The sequence below is a fragment of the Homarus americanus genome, unplaced genomic scaffold, assembly GCF_018991925.1.
Source record: "Homarus americanus isolate GMGI-L3 unplaced genomic scaffold, GMGI_Hamer_2.0 scaffold52512, whole genome shotgun sequence".
In the NCBI taxonomy this organism is placed as follows: domain Eukaryota; kingdom Metazoa; phylum Arthropoda; class Malacostraca; order Decapoda; family Nephropidae; genus Homarus; species Homarus americanus.
In genome coordinates, this window is record NW_024735442.1 from 509,104 (window position 1) to 535,601 (window position 26,498).

At 35.6% G+C, this 26,498-nt stretch overlaps 1 protein-coding gene across 5 annotated transcripts in view; it reads left to right on the forward strand.

Moving 5' to 3' along the window:
• Positions 1–833: 833 nt before the first annotated feature.
• LOC121870954 (protein ECT2-like) overlaps positions 834–26,498 on the forward strand; it is a 43,481-nt gene continuing 17,816 nt past the window's right edge. For 3 of the 5 annotated variants that reach the window (XM_042372931.1, XM_042372929.1, XM_042372933.1), the window contains exons 1-15: positions 834–1,140; positions 4,270–4,376; positions 4,827–4,957; positions 5,646–5,784; positions 8,861–9,070; positions 10,056–10,199; positions 11,106–11,243; positions 11,468–11,619; positions 15,397–15,492; positions 18,671–18,691; positions 21,013–21,139; positions 21,348–21,536; positions 22,247–22,454; positions 23,501–23,661; positions 25,880–25,999. In XM_042372931.1, coding sequence (XP_042228865.1) covers positions 1,104–1,140; positions 4,270–4,376; positions 4,827–4,957; positions 5,646–5,784; positions 8,861–9,070; positions 10,056–10,199; positions 11,106–11,243; positions 11,468–11,619; positions 15,397–15,492; positions 18,671–18,691; positions 21,013–21,139; positions 21,348–21,536; positions 22,247–22,454; positions 23,501–23,661; positions 25,880–25,999 — 1,980 coding nt within the window. In that variant the 5' untranslated portion in view covers positions 834–1,103. The remainder of the gene's footprint in view (positions 1,141–4,269; positions 4,377–4,826; positions 4,958–5,645; positions 5,785–8,860; positions 9,071–10,055; positions 10,200–11,105; positions 11,244–11,467; positions 11,620–15,396; positions 15,493–18,670; positions 18,692–21,012; positions 21,140–21,347; positions 21,537–22,246; positions 22,455–23,500; positions 23,662–25,879; positions 26,000–26,498) is intronic. The other 2 variants (XM_042372930.1, XM_042372932.1) reach the window with 2 other exon arrangements.

Below are 26,498 nucleotides of genomic sequence, written 5' to 3' on the forward strand. Positions count from 1 at the left end.
CATCTTGTGTACCCTCAGGCTTAGCACCAAAAGGGTTTCACACAATATTATGTCCTACCGGAACACCCTCAGTAAAGCTGGTGCAACCTACTGTGTATATTTTCACAGTACTTGAGGTATCATCAGTCCATATAGTATGTGGACTTACACACACACACACATACACACACACATATATATATATATATATATATATATATATATATATATATATATATATATATATATATATATATATATATATATGTGTGTGTGTGTGTAGTCTATTGGCGGGTGGCCAGTTGGATTCATTCATTTTCATTGAAGTAATTATTAAATATACTTAGACAGCGACATCTGTCCTGTATATTCTGTATATGTGTATGTGACTGACAGTTAATACGTAAGCAAATATCTCCAAACATAACTTCTTTAGTGACCGCTTGACTCTATGAAGACAAATTTAATCTCATAAAGTACGTTACTGGAGCAACGTACGAGTTTGCCCTCCCACTAACTTCTAAGGTGTTTTACACTGGCAGGAGGACAATACACCATCAAAAACCTTAGTTATTGTGTGAACTATAAGAGACAAATCTATTATTCAAATGTCATCACAGAAATATTTATTATAAAATCAGTTTCTGTTGACTAGTATACTGTAGAGGTGTCTTACATTAGAGTATTATTTACCGCTAGAACTCTTCAATGAATATAAATATATCACGTATTTTAAAAGATAATTCAGAATATACACATTTTACCTGAATTTCCTTTATATTTTGTGTAATAATAGAGAGAAGCAGAACAAGGCGCCGCTGAACCTCACTTGTCTCCAGGTTAGTGTTGGTGACGTCACGCGACCAACCGTTTAAATGGCACCTCGTCTATGTTAATATAAATACTTAAATACCAAGTGATTTTCCCCATTAATCGGCACGAATATTGACCTAACAACACCATAAGCAGTTGATAAACCACGTAGTGATTGACCTGAGAATGGAGAAGTGTCAAGGAAAGTCGAGAATAAGAAGAAAATTGAAGTAAAGTGAAGGAGGTAGTCTGCGGTTCACCTGTGCGGACGTTGGGAGAATTGTTTGGTATTCTTAGACACTTTAACGAAAATGGCTGAACTAACACAGCCGTCTATGATGCTTAATGGTGAGTTATGGGCTGTGGGGGCTCTAGAACCACGTGTAGTATGAGAAAAGTGTGTGGATTTTATGGGGGGTAAATGGTGTATATATGTGGTAGTGGTGAGTATAGCCTTGACCAACTGACCAAGAGTAGTCTATTGGTCACCTGCTGCTGCCTGTATCACCTGCCTCCTCTAATATAGGTGAGCTGCATTCTTAAGGTGGTCAGGTGTGAACTCTAGTGCTGTGGAAGGTAAAAGAAACCAAGTTGATGGATGTGTCTGCCACTTATTGATGAGGGAAAGTATATTATGACACATCTGTATAAGTAACAGCTATGTGGTAATGTTAATTGTGTAAATATTGAGGATAATTTTTACAATTTATATTAATTTTTGCATCTTTTGAATAAATTGTGGTAATAGTTTATGAGGGTTACACCAAAACTAGCCATTATAGGACTTTTAACCAAGAGGAAAATTGTATTGTTACCTTGAGAATTTTGTGAATCCAGTATAGACATACTGTATTAAAATTCAGTTATTTCTTCATTCCAATTTCTTACAAACTACTGTATGAAGCAAGTAGGTCACAGCAACAAATACATGTCTTGCAGGAGCCCCTCTGTGATTTCTGGGACTAAAGAAAAACCCTCAATGAATTATGTTAGTACGAGCATACATTACCACTATTCTACTTGAAAATGCCAAACTTGAGTGCCGGTGTGTGTCGGTCAGTGGTTCGTTCTTGCTAAAATACGACAAACTGCTTATAAGAAATGTAATGGATATTTTGCAAAGTCCCGGCTAAGTTCCTACTAACGCTATTTTACTGTTAGTGTGCTTTGATTGGTTAAGTGCAGTACTTTCTGTTTGATATGATGGTGGGTCTGCTCCCTCTCCCCTGCACGCTAAAAGTTAGGTAGGTTTCTTTGGTTGGTTAGGTTAGGTTCTAGTAAATGTCGCCTCTTTTATAATGATGAATGCCAAATGCTGCAAGAGTCACGGTCAAATATAGTTCTCTCGTTGTTCGCCGGTTATGGAAAATCAGCCAGTCAGAGCGCATTTACTGTAAAATGGCATTAGTAGGAACTTACCGGGCACAGCAAAATATCCACTGCCTATAAGAAAAGTGTTTCTTTCTCATTAGGTATCTAACTGAACTTGAAATCATGTTACTAGTCTGTATATCTTAAGATTAATCTGTAACAGAATGAGTACTTTAGTATCAGTGTTAACTGACCACCATTTACTTTTTGTTATAGAACAGATGGTTTTGTCATTCTTAGTTTACTTTTGTCTCTTGGATTTTTTGTTGTTTACTTACTGATACAGTACAGTATGGTGGTTAAAGCTTCCAGGAACACACATATCTAGAAATTAGGAAGAGGATGTGGTATCTGGGTGCTTCATGACCCGTCCTCTATGGGAATGCCACTTAAATATTTTATTTGGTTAATGGCAGATAATTTGATTCCGTACAGAGGGGACCCCATGGCTACACAAGGGATTGAATGAAGACAGAGGAAATGAATTAACCAAAGTTAACCTAGCCTAATGAGCTTGGAAAAAAATGGGAAAGTTTTACTTTAGCTCTTCATTCTTAATACAGTACAGTACTGTACTGCATGAAACAAAATCTTGGTAGGCCTGTAGTTATTGGTTATGTGCTTAATAAACAACACACTCCTCATAATGAACGAAATGAACAATAAAAGATGCATATGTACAGTATTAAAAAAATATGTGGCCAATGCTTCTAAAGTTCAAAGACAAGGTAGTTTGTTAATGTCTCCAAAAGGCAATATATGTCAGTGTGTCAGTGTGTCACATGTTTGATTAAGATTCATCCCAAATTAACTTTGTCATTGTCACAACAGAATTGAACAAATGTACAGTACCAGAAGGTCATGTTTATTGTACAATAGCTACACCATTTTTACAACCTCTGTACTGCAATTCATAAATTTTATAGTAATTTACCATATGTATTAATTTCAGGCAGCATCTCAGTTCAATAGAGTACCAAACAAAGAAAAAACTGCATTAAAAAAAATAAGATGTTCTTAAGATAATTCACTGTATTGTACATAACTGGATAAAGATCAAGAGTGTCAGCCACCCTGTACTGTACACCATAACTGTGCTTCCCTGTTACGGCACCACTTTTCCCCTTATTTTCTCCGAACAAAAATGTGCACTGTACAGTACTACAGTATTAAAAGAAACTAGCTGAATATTCTCATTAGCCCTTGTTATTATATTTTTTTTTTAATTTCCATTGATTTTTATTGATGTTCTCAGTGGTTGTTTGACTTATGTTATCCATCATGTCAAAATCTTCACATGAATCTGATCACCAGCGCAGATGCTTTGTAGAGTGTCATCTGTGGAGTTACCTTGTTTTGACTGGTACAGTACAGTACTGTACTCAATTTGTCATTTTCTTAGCTGTTGTGTTCTACATTAGCTACTATTTATAATCCCTTACTTCTCTTATGTCCTATGACAACATTTGATTGTGTTTTGTCTTGCATTTATCATGATTGTTCTTTTTCATCATTGATGATGAAGCTGAAATTTTTCTCCATTGAACTTCATAGCAATTTCTGTTGCCAGTTGAAGTCTTCATTGGCAATTTATGAAATAGTTTTCCTGTGACCAATGTTTTCAGCTGCTAAGATTTCCTTGCTGATTTTTTATAGCATTGTTGAATGATACTATGAAGCTGCAGTTTGTGTTGTGGATTAGCTCGCTATGTTTAATATGAGAAAAGGGGTTGACAAGAAAGCAAGCCTGGTGCCCTGGGGAGGGGAGGGGGGACATAATTTTTCTTTGACAAATAGAAAATTATACAATTGAGTTATTTTTACCAGCTTAGAAAATAAACTTACAACTGTTTATTGATGTACAGCACAGTACTGAAAATAGATTGCATTATCTACGTAGCTATATACAGTGTACATTGGAAGTACAGTACTATAATACTGGCAATCAGTACAGTATTGAATGTTGTACAAATACTGTACAGTATTTTTATCTTGTTTTGTGTTAAACCAAGTTTTGGCATGGATTGGATGCCATTTTCATATAATGTACAGGTGAAGTACCAGTATTTATTTTGTGTATTCATTGGCTCTGTTTAATGTTTTCAGCAGATGTGACGTCAGTGAGCCAGGCAGATGGAGAGTCAGGTGCTGATTCTCGAATTTGTTTAGTTGGCAGCCTTGCACACGATGTAGAAACTCTAGATGCAGCGAAGGTATGACTAGACCATATTAAGTTCCTGGTATACTGTATCTGTATTGTTTTGAGGGCCACCCAGTCATTGCTGTAGGCCTTCTTAGTGTGTGTTTGTGCGAGAGAAAATCATATTTGCTCTTTTCACTACCGGTAACTGTCATTGTTAAATACAATTTTGTTAGGGTTATTGTAAATACTTTATGGTAGTTTATTCAACAAAAACTGATAATTTGGCATTAATATGTAAATAATATACAGTAATGGTATTTAATTTGCAAATAAAATTCTTGCTATCCTTCACTTTGTATGTTAACCTCACACATGCATAACTAAAAGATGTGGGAAAGTTGTATCATGCTCCGTTAGACTAGAATAAATTATTTATTTATATTATTCATGTCAAGTGATACCATGCTGTTTTAAGACTTCTTTATTGTTAGAATCCTCATGGTGATATTTTCTTTTCCAGAAATTCAATGTTCCTGTTGTTACTTCAGAAACTGGGCTAGAATTTGTATCAGATCTCACTTATTGTACATATTTTATTTTGGCTGATTTTGAGAATGAAGAGTTTGAAGAGCTGAATAAGGCTGGAGTCAGGTATGTTCATTTGATTTTTGTTCTCGTTCAATGATGTAGACAATTATAATATCATGAACACTCACAAAAAAAAATATTTTGCACCCTTGGCTCTGAAACCATTCGCAACGATCACTGCAACAGAAGCCGTGGTGGGTGTTATCCTGGTCCTGTGTGTCATATTGTATAGCCCTATAAAGGTGCAGAATAATCTTTTAGTGAGTGTACCATGTCAGGTGTAACTAATTTTAAAGAGTTGCTGCATAAACAAGTTAACATTGATTTTTAACGTAAATAAACTTCATAAAACTGTATCAGTTTTTAGAGATACTTTTCTTGTCATGTAAAGCTCAAATTAGGAAAAAGTACAGTACAGTGTATAACAAAGGGGAAGGATGTGCAGCACAGTACAGTATTTCAAGATTTTGTAGGTACTGTATATACTGAACACTTGATATACACTATTATTTATTGTTTTATATTATGTTTTTCACTACTTTTGAACTACTGTACTGTATTCTGATTTCCTCTTAATTAGAAAGTTTAGGAATTTGAAAGATTATCCGAAATAAAGTTCATGGACTGTGTGATAACAAAATTAAGAATAAATTTAGGTATTTACATAGATTAATTCAGTATTGTGGACTTTCTATTCTGGTTTATTAATTGAGTGCATAAGGAGTAAAATATAATTAAATTTCATTTGCAGATTACTTGGAAAACCGGCACTAATAAAATATTCTGAAAGTGGAATACCGGTGTTAACGTACACTCGACGTCCAGTCTTCTGTCATGTCATGAAAGATCTTAATTTAGTTTTCACTGGATTCAGAAAAAAGACAGAAGTTGTAAGTATCATTCTTATATTACAGTATTGCAAAAATCAGATAGGAATACTTCAATTAGAGTATGTATACAGTACCCTGGAAACTGTATGTTATGTGAGCATTGTTATTGTGAGAATGTTGGTGCAAACAGGGAGTGTATTGGGGAAGAATTGTGTGGGATCAGAAGAGGAAGAGCATGTTTGGATCAAATGAGGCGCACAGCATTAGAAGGGGGTGAAGCACCACCCTGGGCAAAATGCGTTTTTTGTTGGATATCACTATTTTCACCATTCTTCTACATGTTGGGGTTGGATGTAACCCCCTAGCTAGACTAAAAATATGGTTGACAGTCCTTAAAAAATAGGGTGTCATTCCGCCTCAGGCCAATAGCTACGTATCTGGCTACGTGCTCAGTAAACGAAGGTGGCTACATCCCGTTCAGAGTGAGAGCTAATGACAGCGCGCCTCCCGTGGACCATACCCACTGAGTCAGCCTATCACAATGGATTTCCCATGCTACGTCACAGCTTCTCGGCCAATCTGCACGCCCAGATGCTGCCTCCTTGTTAGTTTTGGTGCGTTGTATAGCATAAGGAGGTTTAGTGTACTTTATACTGCTATTTTTTTTATAAGTTTTTGGCATAATATTGACGTTATTCGTGTTCCACGGGTGTGATAAGTGCTGTGCAATGTCTGCCGGATTTTAGAGCAAGATTCGAGTGAGGCCAGGCCTTCTGGTGAGGGTTCAGGAGCCCTAAATCCAGAGCGTGTGTTTAGTGACGACAGTGCCTGGCGATAGTGATTTTGGTGGTGAATTTAGTGACGATTATGGTGACGCAAGTGCTACTGGCGATGGTGCAGGTGACGTGCATGAGAATGTTGGTGATGTTAGGGAGCCTAGTGGTGTTGGTGGAGCACCACGTGATGCAGATTGCAGGGATCGGGAGCGTACCCCCAAGGCCCTATAGAAAAAAAAGGCAGGATGAGTGGGCACAGGAGGTTGCCATGCGTAAAAGTAATTTGATTATGACGAGGCCATTAAAGTTATACGCACTCCTCAGGATTTATGTAACTTCAACTTACTACGATCTTCGGGGATAATAAAACGAAGGAACTAAATAAAGTAAGAATGTAATACTTTTGTCATAATACTGTTTTTACCAAAGATTATGCAAACTTTCCGCCTTTGTATTCGTATGTTAATTACGTTGGGGAGGTTAATGATGGGGGCATGAGTGTAGTGGTGTTTCTTTATTATTACACACTACTATACTAAACAATGTTATAGATCTTTGGCTTTAATAGGGATGGAAAGATAAATACTGATAGGCAAATGAGTTTTTTATTATTATTTAATATTTTTTTTGGAGGGGGTGTGTAAGACGAGTGCTGTTTTTGGTGATCATAAACTTGTTTTACAGTATTAGTCCACAATAATAAGAACATTTTTGCAGAAAAACGCTATTATTGTTGGTTTGAAGATCAAACAACCATTTACATAACGGTTAGTTATTCTCATTCAGCTCACAATAAAATAATAACTATTCTTTGGACAAACTTCCAGGTTTCACAGTTCACTAAGAGAGGGATTGAGCTGCCCTGTAAAAAAATAACGAACCCTCTAGCTTAAAAACAACAAAGTTGTGGTTGTTTGAACTTCGAAAAACTTTAAACTTATTTTTCTCAGCTTTTTAAATTTGGCGCTTCACCCCGTTCTAATGCTGAGCGCCTCAAATACAGTACTGTACAGTACAGTATTTGTATTAAAGAGCAAGTGTGAAAAATACCTTGAGAAAAGGGTAGGATCTGCTCAAGGTATTATAGACCTGGAATTTTTTTTCGAAAAGATGCTTAGGAAGTAGTGAAAATGTATGGGATAGGAAAAATATTATTGAGTGCTATTCAAATCATTCATTCATTATTATTTTATGGCCATTTTCCCTGCTTGTGAGGGTTAGCCAGGGTTACCTGATGGCAGTTGTTGAGTAAAAACAGAACATGATGTCCCCATCCCCCCTTCTAACCTCTGCAAACCTTGGGCAGCAAAGACCAGAGACAGCTCTGGCGAACTGGTTATCATCAGACTTGTTGAGGCAAATTTTTATGGCTGGTTGCCCTTCCTACTGCCAACCCACAGGCAGGATTGCAACTTCCTGAGGTAATCAAATACTACCTGCGTACTAAGATTTATTAGAACAACGAGAGAAGTAATGAAAATGTATAGAATGAGAGACGATGGAGGGGGTTGAGATATCAAATGAGAAAACTGAGCTTGAACGGTCAAGGAAAGGCAGGGACTAAGGAGTTCTAATTGAATAAAGACAAGGCCCCAGGTACATCCAAAATTTGGGAGTATTATTACAGAAAGCCTGTAGGTACTTCTTGGGAGGAGTAGGCTGTCATTGATTGGCTATATTAGTAAATGGAACAGTGGGTGGCAAATGGAATTGTAGAGTAATTGAAGGAAAGTACTATCATGGGTGCAATATGAAGTGTGTGAAGAGAGAAAATGTGTCAGTGGAGGCAGGTATGGGGATTGATATGTGAATAATTGAGCCAACAATATTGTCGGGGTTTAAAAGAAAGACTGGATTGAGGAAGAAGCAAGATGAAAGCAGCAGAGAGGATTTGCCTGTTATTAAGAAGTGGTGATAAAAGGCAACATCAAATAAAAATAAAGATAGTGAAGTGTTTTTTAATTTGAAAGTAATAATGAAATGAGCTAAATAAACAAGTTTATATAATCATGGTTTTAGCAGAGAAAAATAACATCCCAGCTGAGGTTCTAGAGAGATAGTCAAGGGGAACTTCCTCAAACAACCTAATTGTGAGGGTGATGTTGAAGGGAAAGCATATGGCATCAGGGATAGAATAGATAATTACCAATATATGTATCTAGTTTTTCTTCAGTGTCCTCTATGGCTTTGTAATTTTAAAACAATCCCTTACAATTTGTACCCTGGTAATTTTTTCACTTTTGTCATACAGACAATCTATATCTTTTCACCCCTAGTCACTCTTGACATACTGTGTTTCAATACATTTGTTTTCTAGCTGAAAATCACAAAGTTTTTTTAATATATGCATTTTGTTACAGTCCAGACTACTCAAGTTAGTCCACTACATGGGAGGTAGTGTAAAGAATGAAATTAAAGAGAACGTGACACATCTTCTAGCATACTCCTCAATGGGTGAAAAATATCAGTATGCAGTTACCTTCAACATTCCCGTAATGGGGGAAGACTGGGTCCACGCTGCATGGGCTCACCGTGATGAAGCAGAAGCACGAGCAGATACTGAAGCCATGGTAAATATCGCTGAGGTTTGTTTGAATATTTGTAGGATAATCGTGCTGGTCTCGTTTGACACTTTGAAACTATAGAGGGCCATTTGGTTTATTAAAATGTATGGGGTTAAAGTGATTACATATGGTAATCTGGTTAATTTGACTTGCATCAAAGGAATTGGGGAAGTGGAAAGAATAGTTCCTTTCATTTGTGGTCTGTTCTTTGTTTGGCTTCATTTTTTATTTTCTGCAGTGTCACTTGATAATCTCCCACACATTCACAACTTCCACAATTTACTTCTGTAATTGCGCTTACTTACTTGCAAACTCTTGACTTTTTGCGTTTTCCTCTGTATTGTTCAATGTAACCTTTTCTACCTGTTGCTGAGTTTGCCAGCAGCCAAATCAGCATATAGAATTCTTTAGCATATATTTTAACATATGTATGAGACTTAAAGGTCTCTGAAAGTTTGGGGAAGATGCAGGAGGCACTCCGTCATAGATAAGGAACGAGGCATCAAAGGTGTAGAATTAACAGAGAAAATTAACTACTGGTATATTTACATTTATTGACTTATTACACATTTTTGCACTAAGTAGGATATTGAGTAAATCAGTTAAGTGGGGACTTCACATCACAGAAATACCAATTTTGGTTGTGAGAGTCTCAGTATAGAAAGTGATACTGCCATACTCCAAAACTCATAAGAACACATTGGAATCTTTTAATTACTATAGACTAATGTTACTATGTGTGCATTATATTGTAAAGGATTAGTATCTTTCTTTTCCTTCAGAATGGATAAGGAATTCTCGGTCCACTCATATTATGTTGATTGAATATCCATTTGCTTAGTTCCAGAGGTGTAATAAACCTCTTGGGGTGAAAATTATTATTTAATTTGAAAAAAATAGATGAGAACTGATAAACAACACTAATTGATTAAATCCATGAATAAATGAAACTATTGTAACTAGATTCATGTAATTTTGTCTCTCCCAACAGGCCAAGTACAAATTAAAAGTGTTCCAAAACTTGCGTATTGTGCTAGTAGGGTTCCCAGCTGAGGAGCAGGTGCAAATGGAGGACCTAGTACAACAGAATGGTGGAATACTCACCACTCTTGATGACCAGCTGGCAACGCATGTGGTAAGTGTATTATAGGGCACTTTATTAAATTTGATCTACAAAGACTTAAAATTACATTAGCCGGTACTTTTACCCATTTAATCTTGTTGGTGGTTCCCAGTTGGCATCCAAAAAGTTAGTAGAGCAGCAAGAGTATATCCTGATAACTAGGAATTTTTATGAAACCTGAGATTAAAGAAAGCTTTTCTTTGTGGTTTCTTGTGGTACAGCTGTCATGTTTACAATCATAGGAACCTTGGCTGCTCCCAAAGACTCATCAGCCCCAGAACCCTAACCAGTCTTGAGAAGCTCTTTACATGAGATTTGGTACAAAGATGCCTTATTAGTCGTACTGAAGAGAAGAGACAAATTTGGGATTCAAAGAAAGAAATCATTAATTATTTAAACATTTCAGACAATATTTTCGGTTATTTGTTCATTCAGTTTTGATAGGCACTTGCATAAAGGTAACTTGTTCAAGCTTTTTTTAGAGTTCCATAGATGAACCTTTACCTTTGTTTATGAGTAATACATTAAAAACTGAACAGGGAAAGCATACTGTGTTCACTCACAAATAACTTTAGACGGGGTAATTTTTTATTCAAGAATTCTAAATGATGATTATATTTTAGGATGTGCAATCAACATGAATCTAAAAATGAGTAGGAAAGAAATTTGATCATATCATTGTAAGGAACTTAAGTGGTCTTCACAACAATCAGATTTTAGGGCTCTTGAATAACAAATTTATCTTGTATTTTATGATGTCTTCTCATAACTGTGTCATGGTGAAGATCTGAAGCTGTGAGGTGATCTCCCCCCCATCCCCCTTTTTTTGTCAGTTATACCGTAATTATTAAGTCATACTCCTTGTGTTATTAAAATATCTTATGGACTACCGTATAATTGTTTCCAACTGTTCTTCAGGTATTAGAAGATCAGACTATTACTGAGAAGCCCCCCGATTGTCCATCTAGAGCGCATGTTGTCAAGGCTGAATGGTTTTGGGCCTCAATTCAAATGGAAGCCTGCCCTGATGAGAAGCTTCACCTTTTTGAAGAAATGGTAAGAAAAGAATTTTTATATTTTACTCACACTTATATTGTTGTTGCCTTGACTTGACTAGATTTACTCTCTTAGTTTTCATATTTTTTAACGGCAACATTTGTGCCTGTGTATGTATATGTGACTTTTTCAATTGATTTTTATCTTTATATACTAGTTTTGTTATAATTTATCCTACAAAAAACTTTATTAAACACACAGTAACTAAGATTTCCTCTCTCCAGAATATAAGCAATATCTTAAGTCCTCGTCAGATGTTCTCATCACCAAACACACCAGGTTCACGAAGTCGTCGACGTAAACGCCTAAGAGAGACAGTGCAGCACCTCGCTCAAGATGATTCCCCATCTACCTTACCCTCTGCTCCTCCTGCAAGGTTGGATATATGTTTCTCTAATGTTAATCCTTGATATAAGTATATCTAGATATTCTTTCTTTTATATATAACATTAAGAGGTTTATGGGGATAAACATGCTGTGTGAGTGATAACTGAGGTGCTATATGAAGTGACACTTGTAGACCAGATACTACCGATATTTATAATTGCTATAGAAGGGGAACACCATAGGTGATCACATCTAGTAAGGTAGTTGGAATAAATGACAGCTAATGACAGAAGAGTTCTGTGTTGCTTTTTGATTCTGACCACCTTTCACCCTGACTTTCAGAGATCATTCACACTAAGTGTGACCAGAATATTTAGTAAATACCAGCCAAAGTTCAGTCATCCTGGTATTACAGAATTAACTGGCTTATGTAATTCAAACATTTATGAATAAAGAGAAACACTATAGCTTGACCTACCTAGAAGTTGTATTTATTGTGTAAGTTTGGCTCCAGATACATCATAATTAGGTCAAAACATGTTTTCTCCAGTAAGGATTAAATACCGGTACATTAGGTTGCTGTTTCATGTTGGTGAGTTCACTGGTTACAAAACAATTCATAATAATATACTTGTTTAAAAAAATACTGAATACTTATACTAAAAACAATCTTTAGGGTGGGTACTGGGTATGTTGTTATGTGTTAACTACAAGACTAAGTGTGTATAGCCTATTGTATAGGTTCATTGATCACCTTCATTCAGTGATCCAAGTTTAGATTGTGTTCTTTTTGTTTTTATCTTTATTTTTATTACTATTAATGCTCCAGTGGTGCAAAAGGGAGACAGGTAAGTTCTCCTTCTTATATTAGATGTTTGTGTCGCTATCACCAGAATGTATGTTAAATGATATGTTCTCACAATGTTTTGCTATATAGTACTGAATGTGTTGTAAGTTGCTTCAAATTTGTTAAGGTGCTGCTGGTGCTCATTTCTTTCCCCCTTCATATTAATAAACTCCATAACTTATTTAAGGTACTTACAAATACATGAGTTATCCCTTTGGTTGCCTAGAGCTGAAGGAAATCCACAGTGGACAGACTTGTAGATGGTGTTGTGTTTTGCATTTTATTTCTCTACTGATAGTTCTTGATTGAATTTTTACATTTTAGAATAATAAATAACATTCTTAGTTTTATATATATCTGTACAGTATTGTCATTTTGGTGCATCGTCTAAATGCCACTAGTGCTTAACTGTTGTGTTTGATGTATCAACATTTTGCGGGTGTCACTTAACGCTACATAATTCACTTATCACCAATCTGTAAAGGGCAAAAATTTCTTATCTTGAATTATCATATCAGGAAGGCTGTTAGTCAATAATATGCAGTGGCCATATAAGATCTTTTAAAATTATAATGTAGGTTAAACAATAGTAGAAATTTTTTATTTATTTTTATATTATATTTTTTTCATTATAGTTTGTTGTAAGGCTTGCTAGACTTGTTCCATCACATGTACAGTAGTTAGGAATAGAGTACATATTGTTATATTTACTTTTTGTAAGTAGATTTAATTTATCAGAGAAAATTGTGTCAACTTATACAGGGTATTTATTTTTTGCATTATGTAGTGTAAATCTTAAATGTGTTTTTAATGCGTATGAGAAGAGTAAGCTTCAGTACTGTACTGGTCATTGAGTCACAAGAAGGTGCATGTCAGCAGAGGATCCTTTTTATGAAAATAGGATTCAAGCATAGTACTGTTTACAGAATTCTGTAATACTGTAGAGAGTTAGTTTTTAATTACAGCATTGTAATTAATATACAGGTATCCCTTGTTTAACGATAGGGGTTGAGTTCCTGAAAACCTTATGTTAAGGAAAGTTATCACTAAACGAGGGTGAACAATGGGTCAAACAACAGGGCTGTACACATTGAGGACTGTTCTACTACTAATAAATGTGTTCATTGTAAACGGTATTAATTTAATTGATTTATTTATTAACTTTAAGCTTCTTTATAAACAATGTGGTTAAGAGCTAAGCAGTTTAGTGAGCACAAGATGGGGCTAATTCAAACAAATTTCAAGCAAATTTCATATTGCATCCATCAAAAGTGATAAAAAAATGCTATGATAGACAATAAAATTTATATATACAGTAGTAGATCATAAAATTAAATAGCATATATTATATGTAAAAAAAAAGGTTCCTTCCACACTCAAACCACACAGTTCAGCCGGTCAGTCACCCAGCTGACTCAGAGACGTGTATATGCAATAACGTCTCATCGGGGGGAGGGAGTGCGGTGCCGGCGACGTAGTTAAAAGTATCCCGCTTCCTCCACATACACACCCATACTCTTCATTTTTCTTATTTTATAGATTTATATATTCTTTATTTCTAAGCCACATTAGAGTATAGTAATGATTTTTCAACAACTTTTATACTTTCATTGCATGTAACATTGGCAACCTACCATCTCACAGGTCATCTTATCCCCAGTTTCCCCCCTTCCCAGTACGTCAGACTATCGTTAAACTGAATTTTGATATAAGATTAAGCGAGTAAGTGTGTTACAAATTCTTTTTGATCACTAAAGCTAATTAACGTTACATGAATTAACGCTAAACGAGGGATACCTGTACAGTTATTAAGGTAGAGCCAAAGATTAATTACTCATTTATTAATTACTGTGGTTCACAACCTTTAACCAGGCTGATTATGTTTTTGTTTTTTATTGTGTTATGGATTGAATCATCAGAAGCTCAATTTCTAGAAGTTTTAAGGCACAATAAATTTTGTATGAAAAATCCAGGTTTGTTTAAGGGGGGTAAACCTGCTGGGTTTATGTTTTTAGGCAGTTCCATGAAATGTGCTTGAAGGATAGATATTTCATCAATAATTGATGCCAATAACTTTAATTATTACATAACTTTTCTGGCCTTTATTTCACAGATGAATAAAACTATTTTTAATATTTATTGCTTCATTTAAAAAAAAATACATTGTGTTAAATAGTGTTTCAAGGCTCCTCTAGCAGTTTATGTATAATATGTAGCATTGACAAATACATGTACAGTTTAGTATGGTGTCCATGCTACATTGTAGAATGGTTTCAAGTGCTACATAATTTTTATTTTCACTCAGCTGGGATATCTGGTAATATTCAAGTACCCCAAATGATGGACTGGATGTCTTACTCATGATGATGGTAACACCCTGAAACTTGCCCTTCTAATAGTGTTATCTTTAAATGAGGTGTCTCTAGGGCAAGGTATACTGTATAAGGGAAATCCCTTCAACTCATAGCAAATCAGTCAGTCTTATACAGTGTAAGACAGTCTGTACTCCTAAACCTTGACATTTGGTTTGTGTTTGTCTTCATTCAAGGTGTGTGTTTTACGTAGGAATTGCAATTTTATAAGGAGTGGTGTGGGAGACATCACAAAGGGCATTGGCTTTAACTCTTAGTCTCTCTGAGATGATATACCAGGGTCTTAAGAAAAAGGATGGGTGATGCATTGGCTCTAGCTTCCATGGCTTGTGATCAGAACAAGTAATTTATTGTTTTCCATGCCTAATGACAATAGAATAGTTTTGTCCAGATATGAAGTACTTTATAACATGGCTATAGTTGCATGTTTCTGTTACTTGTGTTAAATGTTCAGGAAACTGAAAAGTGCAATTTAAGACATGTTGATAGATTTGGGAAGTTAAGAAAGCATAGACATGAGTTAATAATCATTGGATATTAAGACAAGGTATTGCTTATTTTTTGCATAGACGTTACAGTACTGCTTTAATGATCTTTCTTTGGGCAGCAAACGAAGATCGTCTGTGGGTGATTTGGCTTTTCTATCAGCCGATGGGTCTCTCCTGGATGACACAGTCTCAACACCTAACAGACTTGCTGGCAGGTCAGTTCCTCAATGACCACATAATTATTTTAAGAGCTCAAAAAATTTATCTTAATCTTCTTATTATTGAACTGATTAATTGTGTTCTTGCCATGTAAGTTACATAACTGACAGTTGGCTAAGTTACACAGGCATGTTAGTATCTACTTATACAGTGTACATTTATACATTTAGTTGTGTTTGGTGTTATTCTTTTATATATTTATTTTTTTGTTAATGGGTTCTAGTATTCAGTACAAACGTTTGCATCATCTGCAATATGAGAACTTGTATAAACCAGTTTACCTGTAACTATTCATCCAACTCTTATATTTTACCATACTGATTATGTAGAAGAGTGCTAGAGCAGGGTGGTGGAAGCACTCTGAATATGTGGCACTTTTTTATTCGTGTGCAAATAATATACCTTGTAACTTGGTCATACACATTACCAGACTTATGGTGCTGACAGAGAGTTTTATAGCATATTATCCTCTGCCAAATGACCCTTGTTGAAGTGCAAGCTATCTTATAAGGTCTAGGGCCATAAATAACTTCCTGACTATGGGGTGATTTTGTGAGTATATAAGTACAGTACTTTTCTATTGAGTTGACAGTTATTAGGCCAACACCCCAGGAGTGTGTGGCTCCATTTGGGGGGTGCAAGTTGTGCAGAGTATTTAGGACCTTTGGTTACCTCCTACTTCCCTCTGTAACTGGCTGTGGTATACAGATTTCCTCAATCCTCCTGTACAGTATGTCCAGTGTGTCACAAATGGAGGACTGATCCAGAAATCTTGTTTTGTAATCAAGGTTGGATCAAGCATCTCAGCATTCTTCCCCCAACCCTTTGGAGTGCTGAGGTGAGCTGGCTATGGGTGTTGGTTTGTGTAGAATGCTTTTATGGCTGGTACCAATAAAATTTGTTAATTGCAATGTCTATTTATTATGCTTAACATTAAAATTCTCAAACCTTCTTCCTCTTTAGGTATCATTTTGTCAAGAGGTGAACCTTTTGGAAACTAGTCTGAAGGTGAAGGTTAATATGATTATTGTATTAGGTTGAGTTTTGGATCCCAATTACATGTTAGGACCTTGGAGTTAGCTTTCATTCTTTAGAGTTACTTAATCCTAACTTAGCTGAAACGTGGGATTTCAGGATTATTATAAATGAGGACTAATCTTGAAATTCTATTTATAATCAGTTATTAGACCAGTTTCTCATCTTCCTCCTTAAATTAAAGAATATGAATGGGAAGGACTGAATCACGTGAGCAAAAATGGAATGGCCGGAAGTCTTGGTTTTTGAAGTTAGGTAGGCGTGAAGGTATGGTTCGGGTAATCACCGTGATCTAGAAATCTATCTGTCTTGAATGAGAGTTGCATTTCCTTGGGAAAACCTTTTTCTTTTATAAATGAGACACCTTTGTAGTGAAAGGATAAAGTAATTTTGAAATCTTGACTGCTATGGTCAAGGCATGATCGGGTGGATATCAGGGATTTGGTGGACTAAAAAAAAACTTTGAAGCTGTTATGATTTATTGATAAAAATGGGTTATAATGGCTGAAGGGATACAACCCTCAGTTTTGGTTAACAAACGACTCTGTGGAACCAATTGTGTTCGTTAATCGAGGGACCACTGTACAATATTAGTTCTTAACAAAAAAATTTATTTGTATTGTTAACATGTACTCTACCCTTACAGTATATCAGAGATTAAATACAGTACTATACTGTATACTATACAGTATAGAGATGTAATGCGGTAGATGTCAAGGAGTACAATCCAGAATGACAGAAGATATAATATTAGTCTCTTCGCTCTAACTCTTTACACACACACACAGTAAAAACCCCGAGTAGTGGACCATCTGAGTAACAACACGTCCGAATAATGACACGAATCTTGAGGAAAAAATATAAAAAAATTGGAACATTTTCTTTGAATATCTTCTGGGTCAATATTATTATGGAGTGACGCTGCATTGATTATGTGGTCCCGCCTGCATCACAAAAACAGTCGTGCTGCACTCGGTCTACACATGGCTAGTACTCAGTGCAGCCGTGCCTGCTCTCTCTCGACATAAATACCACACGTGAGAAAAGTGCCCAAGTAAGTATGTTTGGGTAAGGCCCTTAATGGGCAGAAAATGCCTTACCATGAAGGATAAACTCTTAAGTGCTAGCCAAGATCGACAATAAATGTCCTGTTCCCGAGATAATGCAGAAATTTTTATTTTCTCCGCTGAAAGTGGCTCCCTTACACACCCATATAATCTTAACAACATAACACATGTTGCCACATCTGTGGCCTTGAGATGGCTACACGTTACCACTGATTCATGTAACGAAACTAAAAGTTTTGGGAAATTATTTCAGTACTTTAATGTGATTTAGAAATAAAGGAATGCAATATAAACTATAAATAAGAAAAAATTAAGAGCCGGAATGTGAACGGTATTCGACTATTCATTGTGAAAGGTGAATGTATGTATGGATGCATTACACTCATCCCATGCATATATCAATTCAGCTGAACTCGTCCAATGTCTGCATCATCCATAGGATGTTCGAGGGCAGAAGGTGCTATTTTTGTACATGGAATATGTGCTACGTATTGTATTTTATGATGTCCTATGTACAGTATTATTTTCATTGTTTATTAAAGCATTTTTTGCTCAATTTTAGCATAAAGTATGTAAGGTACAGAATAATGAAGGGTTGGAACCTATTTCATTTTACTCGTTAAATCTATCGTAAGTGTCTATGATAACGAAGTTCCCAAGAACGAAGTGGATTTCATGAACATATCCAGCTCATTGCCAGAGGTATACTGTACACATTTACATCATCCACTTTATCTCTCACTGCACAAGGCTAAACATCCCTACGTCCAGACTTAGAAACCTTAAACAAATTCTTTGTGGCTTTAAAAGCTTCTAGACTCTAGAACCTTACCTACATCTATTAACATTTTAAATAAAAGACAACCAACTTTACTGAAAGTATATCATAAGTATGATTATTTTACTAAAGGGATTTTGTCTGATTAATGACATCGCTGTGGCTTAATCAGTCCAGTTCTCAGGGTTTTTATTGTATGGTGTGTTATGTTTTTGTGGAAATTTTCTTTAGTTTGCATAAAAGGTAATTATTGAAGTTTGCTCATTATTTATGTTTATTTTTCTTGCTTTGCAGGTGTTACAATGAACTAGACGGGTAAGGAAAAATAAAGTGATTAGGTTTGTGAGGGAGTTTGTGATATACCGGTGTTGATGAGGGACTTGAGAGATGCTGTACAGGTGCAGACAATATCCTCGACACTCTTGGCTGTATGTGACATCTATAGTCTTTCTTCTTTTTCTTTAGCTGATGGTAATAGGTTTATTAGCCCTACCCCCTTGCACTTACTTGTAGCTCATTGGCTCATACATAATATTCGATTAATATTGATTTATTGCAAATACATCCATATGAAACTGGTAAGGATACCCAATTCTGGTTCACATTAAAGCTGAATTTAATATATCCAAAGATATAACGACTTGAAAGCTTTAACTTTTAATATTGGTGTGGAAAAAAGTTGGAAATAAAGAATATTTACTGTCGAAGTCACAGTCTCACTTTCAGAGAACATATTCTTTTTAAAATGGTCATTATATTCAGTGTTTTATGTTTGGTGTCATTTGTTTTCATATACCTAATAATTAGTAAAAAGAGAAGAAATAGTGGCACATATGTTCTTCGAAAGCCTGAATTTGTTTGTGACTTCCACAGTAAATATTCTTTATTTCATTTTTTTCTTCACTCATATATTGAAACAATATTTTCAAGCAGTTTTGTCTTTATAAACATTAAATTCAGCTTTAATGTGAGCCAGAATTGGGTATTCTTATCATTTTTATATGGATTTATTTGTGATAAATCAATATTAATCGAATATTATGTATGAGCCAAGGAGTTGCTAAAATAAAATACTGCTACTGTATAGTTAAAGGGTATGTAGGTGGGAGGAGATGGGGTTGTATTATCTCTTTACTTTATTCTGACATTTATTTATGCTGTACCTTTAGGTGTGTATTTTTCATAATTCTGACAATATGTATATAAATTGATTATGTATATCAATGACGAGTAGATATCAGATATTACCAAGTGTCGAGGGAATTTTGGTCACGACTACACATGCTTGGGCTGCCCAGGATTACGTTGCATAAGTATGGTACTGTAAGCATTTTTGGACGGGTTACTTGCTTAAATCTTTCACCAGTTTTAAGATCAGTTTTCTTCTTTTAAATTTTCCTCACATTTGCTTACTGTAGTCTTTAAGGTTTGTCTTCCTAATGGTGTATATAGTTTTAAGTTGTGTCTTCCTATAGGTCTGTAGTTTTAAGCTTTATATACAATTTAACCTGTATAACTTATCTACCTTAAAAAGCTGTCTTCAGGTCTCAAACACCCTCTTCGTTCCTCGTAAAATTTTCCCCTTTACTCTTCATTATTTGCATTCCTAACCACACACCATGTTTCAGGAGGCATAGTAAATGGCAACTTTTGTTGTTTGTACATCACTACATCGTAGATTTCACTTATCATTTTTGCGACTTAAATTCTCTAAATACTTTTCCAAGTGACAGGGCTAATCTTGTTCATCACTTACCTCATATATGCACATGCTGATAATTGACACACATCATCTTAGCACATTTGTTCAGCAGGCCTCCACATAACTGTTTTTAGACTGTTGAAACAAACATCACTTTTGCTAACACCCATATCTAATTGTTGTCATATACTGGGGAAATATTAACCTTGTAACTCCTGGATCTTCCAAAACCAACTCATACAACAATGGGTTCTGAACCATTTCTCATTTTTATCCCTAAATCTACACTTTCCCACATTCATGGTCTTAAGTTGGCCATAATAAAAGTACACAGTTTCAGTGAACCAACACAGTTTTGAACTTGCCAAAGTTGCTCTGATAACATGAACTTTCTTTTCTGTACAGGTATTAATTTGTTTATCCATCTCTATTAGCTCCTCATCCTTTATAAGACCTTATCTGCCTTGAGTGGTATATCAATTTTACTCTTTTAGGATTATACTCATGGTTCATTCCTCCTTAGAGCTCCTTGATAAACTTTAGTTATTAGTCACACACATGAATTACCATCTGCACCCCCACTTGCTTGCTTGCTTGTGCTTGTATGATGGTGAAACTGTTCTTAAGCAACTTTCTTTTCTCACATGCCCTGCAGTGCTTCAAAATGTAAGGTATAAAGACATCCAGTATAAAAAAAAATTACATGTACCGTAATTATCTCCTGCAAGATGTTGGCAGGCTCCACTTACAACCTTCTAGGTAAAGAATGTAAAGGAAAATGGTGATGTGTAAATTTAGAAAATTGGCTGTGTGGTGTTAACTGTACGTGTGGTAAGAGATAAAAGGTACAAGTTTTATGTAATGTGAGTCTATTGAAGAATATATATAAAGCCAGACATAAAACTTTATATTAACTGTGTGTCCTTCTCCACAGTGGTGACCAAACTCCCCTTAGTCCCCCAAGTGTTGATCTCCGGCAACTTTCTTCAAGACAGCGTGTATTCCATGAGTTAATCAAGACCGAATGCAATTATGTCAGCATTCTAGATGCAATAGAAAAGGTGTGTTTGGTTTGGAGGTAGACGTGTGTAAATAATGTTTTAAGTTAAATAATTTATCTTTATTGTGTCTTAGAAAATATTTTAATATCCATTCTCTTATGTTATGAACATACAAAGATTTATTAATTTCAACTGTGGAATCCAGATGTACAGTATCCCATGAGGTATTTGTTGATCATTACTTTTTGTTTTTCCTGGTGTGCTGCAGGTTATAAAGGTCCCACTTGAGAACACTGTGCCACCTGGGGGCCCCATGTTAGATTCCCAAGAACTAAGGTATATCTTCGGCAACTTACCCCCAATTCATGAAGTTCATACAAGAATGCGTAATGATCTTCTCCACTTAGCACACAATTGGACTGATGATGCGAGCATTGGAGAAATTATCCTTAGATATGTAAGTATTTTCTTACAGATACTGTACATGTTATGTTTGTACTGCATTGTCTATATGTACAATGACCAATTGATGAAAAATACCATAGATAAAAAGGCCAAGTTTTTAAACCTTTATAGCTACAGTGCGTTTTTTGTCAGTTGAGAAACGATGCCCTGCTCCTTATCAAGACTTACAGCTGATTGGCGGTTTCATCAAATCTGTCAGATTTCGTCCTGAAGTAATGATGTATTTCTAAATGAGTTTATTCATTATTGTTGGGATGACCGTTTCCGACGAGAAAGATGTTTAGCTAAATTTTATAAAGATACATACATTCATTATTTCAAACATAAGTATGTAGGAAGTTTATCAGAAGTATTATAAATGAATTAACTGTTAAACTCGGGTAGCAAATTCACGCTTCCGGAGGATGCATTTAATATATACTTATTTTTTTCCCACAATAAGGCATACTAAGACAAATTACATATCAGTAATACTACATTATACAAAAACTTACATTTTAAACGACCAGAATCACATTGAAATATTACAAGGACGTCAGCAGAGGCAGAAAATATGACTGCGAACATGATATAGATTCTAAATTCATATGAAATAGATTTTTAAATGACCTTCATATATATGGGGTTGCTAATAATGAAGTTGGGAATTAAATGGTGAAAGAAATATATAACATTAAATGTGTTTTCTATTTCTTTTTACAGTCCTGTGACTTAGAGAAAGCTTACCCACCTTTCATCAACTTTTTTGAAAACATGAAAGAGATGTTGCATAAAATTTCATTGGAACGACCAAGGTTTCACGCATTTCTGAAAATTGCCCAAAACAAGCCTGAGTGTGGTCGACAGAGTTTACAAGAGCTTTTAATTCGACCAGTACAAAGATTACCTTCCATGAGTCTCCTTATAAATGGTAAGTATTAATAATTTGTTATATATAAGAGTAGTGAAAGTAATGCAAATTCTTATAAGTGTGCTGCAGTCATAATAATGTTGATGCAAAGGTTTACAACTTCAAATTCATTCTATTTTATAAGTTGCTTGTTGTAACAGTGTTTCTCCTGTCTTATGTTAATTGGTCATATCCATCCTATGATACAGCTGAAATATTACTCAGATTTTACTGCTTAACACTCTTGGGTTTAGGGTCTGGCTGGATACTCACCTCACCAACACATGACTGCACCACATGAGAGATAATTGTGTGTAATAAGTCATAGCAAGCTTACTATTTGAGATAAAACGGTGGGGTGTTGCATTAGTATTTTAAATTCCTGCACATTATCTACAAATAGTATTATATAGGTAATTACAAAATACAATGGTTAAATCTGTAAGTAAACACGAGTATAACACAAATTGTAGTGAATGGCTGCCAATCAAGCTCCCAATTGTGAATATTCCTTGCTCAAAGTTTCAAAATAAATTTTATTTAGTTGGTAAATTTTTGGTTCTAAGTTGATATTTCTCCATCTGTATTATAAATTTTAAGTAGAACTATGACTCCTGTGATTCCCGGGTGATTAAAGAATGGGAAATATCATGCCATCATGTCCTGAAGAAGGTTCTTTAGAATTTATCTCTGAATAACAAATATTAGGAAGATTCTTTTCAACCTAATGGTCATTTTCTAGATTCACAGGGACCGTATATTAGTGCTTATAAATGTGTTATGGAGAGTTGCAAGGCTTCCAGTGAGCTGCACCTTAAGGAAGTGTTTATGTCTATGGATTCTCTTCAATTTAGTTTAATCTTTTGTACAGTAAGAGGTAATACCTGTTTAAAGATCTCTAGACTTGGTGGTAGATTGGAGAATCTTTACATAAAAGTATCTACAGTAGTTTCCTGCATTTTTTACAACCAGAAAAACATTATACAAGAATAAAAAATGATTCAAATAAATCACAAAATATTTTAAGTATAATTTCTACCTAATTTTGTATTAATTTTTTTCATCAGACATATTGAAGCACACTGATAGAACCTCTCCAGACCATACAGCATTGGAGCAAGCCCTGGACAAGATTAAATCTGTGATGACCTTCATCAATGATGATAAGAGGAAGACAGAAGCAAAATTAAAATTATTTGAAATACACAATGACATAGAAATGTGTCCGGTAAGTCTTAACACCTTTATAGAATTGATGGTGATGATGAGGTTGACTGACAGAAGGATTAAATGGGTGTGACACAAGGATACTAATATGCTTGTTGTAGATAGAAAGTTAAGTAGAGAAGAGCATTTTCTTGATAGATGATTCATTCAATATTCTCTCTTTACACAGATATACTTTCAGTGCAGTGTAATGAATGAAGATTTATTTCCTTTATTTTATTTCTTATTTCTATTTATTTACTTTTACTTTTTCTTCATTCTCTAATTCTCTTTTCATATTCTTACTCATTCTTTTGGTAGGTGAAGGAATGGAGCGAGGGAGGAGGAGGAGGTAGGCTAGTGATAGAGGGAGGTGGGGGTTTGCCTGTGGTCCCTCCCCCACACCACTAGAGGGTTGGCCTGGGAGCCAATAGGAAGGGAGAATAAGGAGAGGGGTGGAATAACTGGGGAATAGGGCTAACATGTAACAACTTAAACACAGGGAAAACATGTGATAGTTATGTTGCTACTCATGAGGTCACTGTATACCACAAAGACACTTATGAGGAATTACTCTACTCCATACATGGTTCTTCGCTTATTAACAACGTTATTCAGAATGGACACTTACACATTCAAAACAATTGCCTATCGTCCTAGCTAGCTTCACAATATAACATCACGTAAAGGGAGTTTACCAAAGGGCACACTTACTTATATATCTCACCATGTTGAGCCCACCGACCCACACACTTAAACACCTCCAGACACTGACTCTCTGTTTAATAATCAAGAGCCCTTGCTGCTGGGTATGGAACTCTAGTGTTGAGCTCATCAGTCCAGTTATGCCTATGTATTGTTTTCCTTGTAGTACAGTAAAGGAATACCCCAATTATTGTAAAGGATGCATTCCTAAAAGTCATTGCAAATATCAGGGCAGTTTTCCCCATAAGAATGAGTGTAATTAGGAGTGGTGGATACATTCCCACCTGGCAACTGTCGCCACATATTTTTCAATATACACTTCTGGTTTTAATGGGAGCCTCTGAGAGTGGGAACTTCAGCTTAGTCATTCCATCCTCGGTAACCTTACCTACCATCTTCACAACACATACAGTAAGAATCCCAACTACCAAACCACCCGAGTAACGACACAAATCTTGGAAAAAAATTATTTAAAAATAATAAAAAATATTTTGTGTACGTATCTTGTGGCGAACTGTTAATAGAATTTGTAGCCCCGCCCTCCCCTTTTGTATTCACCCCCAGCCTTCCCTACCCCCTCTGCCCTTCCTTGCTTTCCAACTCAATGTTATAAGAGTGTTGTAAATTGTTTGTTGTGTATCACAGTTCTTTGCTACAAATTGTATTTTCTTTTTCAGGAGATTTAATAGTCAACCCCTCTGTGGGAATCAATTCCCACCTTTATCCTCCAGGTCCTTGAAGCACCATAGTAGTAATCTTGTGAGTTATCGGACTTGGAATAACAATCCAATGTGGTATATGTAAATAATTTGCTAATTAATGATTTAATTAGCTAGTTAGGTCAGGGAAATGATTACGTGGAGTGTACAAAAATTAGTGGTAAAAACACTATTTGGCACCCACAAGACGGATTACTTCACGGGAAGTAGTGCGGTATTCCGCTCTCTATTGATCACGTTAATATCGCTTAATTTACACGATATCGGTGGCGGTAGTTCACTAAAAATGTAAATATGTATTTCTATTAAGAAATGGTGTTGTAAAGAAAAATAATAATGAATATTTAGTTCTTGCTTATGTATCACTGCGTGATTGGGTCACGCAATTGTACAAGGCGGTAGAAATCCATTATCATTTCACACTTCATGGAAGGCAGACGCAACTCTCCAAAATCTAGCAGACAGCCGGCACCACCAAGGATATTCTAGCTTCTCAGTTCCTCCAAGACTCTACGACTCATAGCAGCCCCTAAAATAATAGCTAAATGCCTTTTTAAAGTTTAGGTGATCACTTATTCTTGGGTACCACTATTTTAAGCGTACGGGGCTGGCTTAGGTAAGTATATTTTTATTTTTATTAGATTTTAATAACTTAGATTTAATATCTACATCCTCAGATGAGAGATCCCTGGAGGAGTGAGTTGACATAGATAAAAGATTTGTGACTGATTTAAAGTTCTAAAGATTATTTTGACTATGTCTTTCTCTTTTAGGATACAAATTGAATCGCTATATTTATACTGAGAATTCTTGCAGCCAAACCTGGTAGCATCTCATCGCATGTATATGAGCAAAGTGGATGTGACCGAACTAAGTGACTGCTGTAGTGGGCGAGGGGACACGCTCACCCTTTTCCTGTTCAATGATGTCCTAGAGGTAAGTAAGGGTAGCTTTTAGGTTAAGTGAGAATGATATTATGTATAGCTTCAATTAGTTACCTAAATTTAGCTTGTCTTAGCTGTACACCGATAATACTGTACTGTACACACCTATCCAACTTCTGTTTAGCTGTTAAATTGTGGTGCTGAGAAGAAAAAGAGACACCCATTTTAGAATTTCTATGTAATATTTTCGCCTTTTCGACGTACGACCACTTCGACTTACGACCTGGTCGTCGGGACGGAACCCCGTTATAAATCGAGGAGAGACTGTATATGTTTTAAGTAACGTTATTTAATGTTAATCAATGGAACAATAGAAGTAGCTAACCACTAATGGCAAAGAAAAAAAAAGAGATGGGTTGGGAACGCCAACATATACTGTACGTGCGCATTTAAGGATACCGCGTCATTTATCTTTTTAAGAATACAGTGGTCCCTCGGTTAATGAGCACAATTCGTTCCAGAAGGTTGCTCGTTAACCGAAACCATTGTTT